The sequence below is a fragment of the Carlito syrichta genome, unplaced genomic scaffold (assembly GCF_000164805.1).
Source record: "Carlito syrichta isolate Samal-C Ts95f unplaced genomic scaffold, Tarsius_syrichta-2.0.1 Scaffold144740, whole genome shotgun sequence".
NCBI classification, from domain to species: domain Eukaryota; kingdom Metazoa; phylum Chordata; class Mammalia; order Primates; family Tarsiidae; genus Carlito; species Carlito syrichta.
In genome coordinates, this window is record NW_007088836.1 from 2,028 (window position 1) to 5,201 (window position 3,174).

At 60.8% G+C, this 3,174-nt stretch overlaps 1 protein-coding gene across 1 annotated transcript in view; it reads right to left on the bottom strand.

The window, feature by feature from the left end:
- Positions 1 to 426: 426 nt before the first annotated feature.
- LOC103251750 (epidermal growth factor receptor kinase substrate 8-like protein 2) overlaps positions 427 to 3,174 on the bottom strand; it is a gene marked incomplete at both ends in the record, with an annotated part of 15,747 nt that continues 12,999 nt past the window's right edge. Inside the window, 3 exons of the mRNA XM_021708722.1 lie at positions 427 to 546; positions 1,087 to 1,192; positions 1,279 to 1,412. Coding sequence (XP_021564397.1) covers positions 427 to 546; positions 1,087 to 1,192; positions 1,279 to 1,412 — 360 coding nt within the window. The remainder of the gene's footprint in view (positions 547 to 1,086; positions 1,193 to 1,278; positions 1,413 to 3,174) is intronic.

A 3,174-nucleotide genomic window follows, 5' to 3' on the forward strand; every position in this document is an offset into this window, starting at 1 on the left:
ATTGTAGAGATGAGGTCTCGCCAAGTCGCCCAGGCGGGTCTCGAACCCGTGGGCTCAGGCCATCCACTCACCTCAGCCTCCCAAAGGCATGGGATTACAGTCTGGGCCACCAAACCCGGCTTAATTTTTTATTTATTGTGGAGACAAGGTCTTGCCAAGTCGCCCAGGCTAGTCTCGAACCCCGGGCTCAGGCAATCCTCTCATTTTGGCCTCCCAAAGTGCTGGGATGACAAGCGTGAGCCACAGTGCCTGGCCTCATTTTTTTCGCTTTTTGTAGAGACAGGATCTTGCTATGTTGCCGAGGCTGGCAGCCCTGTTCTGGCCTTGGACTGGGCTGGAGGGCAGGGAGGGCTTGGTGGCTCGGGTGGGGACTTCCCGAGGAGACCCCGACTGTGCTGCGGGACGGATGGCACCCACCAGGCTCACCTGCTCGAAGGGGGCGCCGGCGTCCTCAGGCCGGGCCTCGTCCAGGATGTTGCAGGGCACGTAGCCCGACTGGCCGCTGCGGCTACGCAGTTTCCACCACTGCCGCCCGTCTTCCAGCACCTGCCGGGCGGCATGGTCAGGGCCTGGGCCGCCTCTGCCAGGGCCCCCGCGTGGGCGGCCAGGACCACCCACTCGAGAGTGTCCGGTCTCCCTTTGAGCTGGGTCCTCACACAGCCTTCTGGTGCCCCCAGCTCCACCCAGCGTCCCACCCCAAGAACTGCTCCACCATCCGCCTCCGCGGGCCCTGCAGCGAGGGGCCCCTAACAGGGCTGCGGGTGTAGACCACCCCCCTCCTGCTCCACTTTCCGTCCCCCAGCAGGTGGCCTGGATTTGGGCTTGGCACAGGCAGCCAGTGGCGCAGGGCTCCGGGGGCGGGTGGGAACGAGTCCTCGTCAAGTCCCCCCCTTGGCGCCGAGACAGGGCTTCCTCCAGGCCCTCGGGGGTCCCCAAGACAGGGAGGCCCTGCCCCTGGCTGTGCATCAGAAGCCCAGGGATGGCCGTGCCTCGATCTAGTGTCACACAGCCCGGCCACCAGACTGCTCCCCCGCTCCCCAGGGAAGCCCCTCCCTTGAGGCCCCTCCCCTGGCCGGGCCTCCTCACCTCCAGGACCTCATCCTTGAGCACGGACAGCTCATTGGCGTTGCGCGCTGTGAAGTCGTACAGAATCTTGACGTACTTGGCCATGTCTGGCGTTGGCTGGTAGCCCCTGCGAAGAACAAGCAGGGCTGAGGCCGGGGCTGGGCGGCGGTCTCCTCCTGGAACCGGGCAGGGGCGGCAGCTGTCCAGGCGCACGGCTGCCTCTGTTCTGTTCTGAGGTCGCCGCGGACAGCCGCTGCGGCTGTCAGCCGGGAATGGAAACTGTGCCGGTCCCAGAGCGCCAGGGCCCCACGTGGAGGCGGGGCGGGCGGAGGCGGGCAGATGGGGGGCTGGTGTGCACCAAGAGGCTGGCCCAGCCCAGGTCACCTCAGGGGTCTCCAACCTGGTCCCCCAGCAGAACCAGAGCCAGGTGTGGCTGGGGAGGTGACAGGGGCTCGACTTCCTAAGCTGCCCACCAAGGGCCGAACACCACCCAGGCCCTCTGAGTACGGGAAACAGCACCTGTGTGCACAGGAGGGCCACCTGCCCGTTCCTCTCTGCGGGCTGGGCTGCCCCCGAGGGGCACGGGGGTCCTGGCTTCAGCACAGAGCAGGCCTGTGATTGCCACCCGGCCGGCAGGCACTCCTGATGAGTGTGGCCCTGATCATCAGGGCGGCTCCCTAGCCAGGTGCTCAGGGAAGGGGACGTGGGGGCCGTCAGGCAGGGCCAGGGGGGACAGGCCATGGCTGGAGGTCACAGGGGGCTGTCTCTGAAAGTGTGGTCGCAGGCCAGGACCACGGGTGCCAGGCTGACCGTACAGGGCAGGGATGGGGCACAGTCCTTTAAAATACGGACTCCAGGCCAACCTCGGTGGCTCAGCTTGTAATCCCAGCACTTTGGGAGGCCGAGACCAGTGGACTGCCTGAGCCCTGCCTGGCTCCACCCCTCCTAAAATCAGTCCTGGGGTCTGCCAGGGTAATGAGTGCCCAGGCAGATTCTGGACCAGGAGTGAGAGCATAGAAGAGGAGAGGAGGCAGGAGAGGCGGAACCCCCCCCCAAGTGCCCTGGGTGTGTTCTCTGTCCTCTGTGGAAAGGGTGTGGGGGAGGGGAGAGAGGCTATACCAGCCCAGACCCTCTGTCTCTTCTTCTGGCTCGCCCAGATGCTGGGCCTGAATCAGTGCCAACAGTCCCAAGAGGTAACAGTGTTCGGTGAAGCCATGTAAGCTCCGTGGCTTAGCAAGTTTCTAAGCTTGATTCTAAAACATAAACGTGTAGGCACAAAGAAAACTGATGTATTAGGGGAGTGAATGTGCATGGGATATACCCTAATACACTCATAAAGTTAAAATGAAAACCTAGTTCTAATCTGAATGCTAGGCATGGTGGCTCACGCCTGTATTCTCAGCACCTTGAGAGGCCCAGGCGAGAGGACTGCCTGAGCCCAGGGGTTCGAGTCCGGCCTGAGCAACATGGCAAGACCTCGTCTCTACAATAAATCAAAAAGTTAGCTAGGCGTGGTGGCGCGTGCCTGTGGTTCCAGTTACTGGGAAGGCTGAGGTGGAAGGATTGCCTAAGCCCAGCAGGTCGAGCCTGCAGTGGCCGTGAGTGTGCCTCTGCATTCCAGCCTGGGTGACAGAGTGAGTCTCCAACTCAAAAACAGGAAAACAAATTGTGGCAACGGGTGCACAACTCTGACTATACTAATACCCATTGAATTGGACACTTTAAGTGGATGAACTGTATGATATGTGGATTTTTATCTCAACAAAGTTGTTTTTGGCCCAACAAAGTTGTTTTTGGCCCGACAAAGTGGCTCACGCCTATAATCCCAGCACGTTGGGAGGCTGAGGTGAAATGACTACCTGAGCCTGCGTGTTTGAGACCAGCCCAGGCAACTTGGCGAGACCTCATCTCTACAATAAATAAAAGATTGCCAGGTGTGGTGGCTCAAGCCTATAATCCCAGCCCTTTGGGAGGCCAAGGTGAGAGGATTGCCTGAGCCCGCAGGTTTGAGACTAGCCTGGGCAACATGGTGAGACCTCATCTCTACAATTAAACAAAAATAAGCCAGGCGTGATAGTGCACACCTGTAGTTCCAGCTACTTGGAAGGC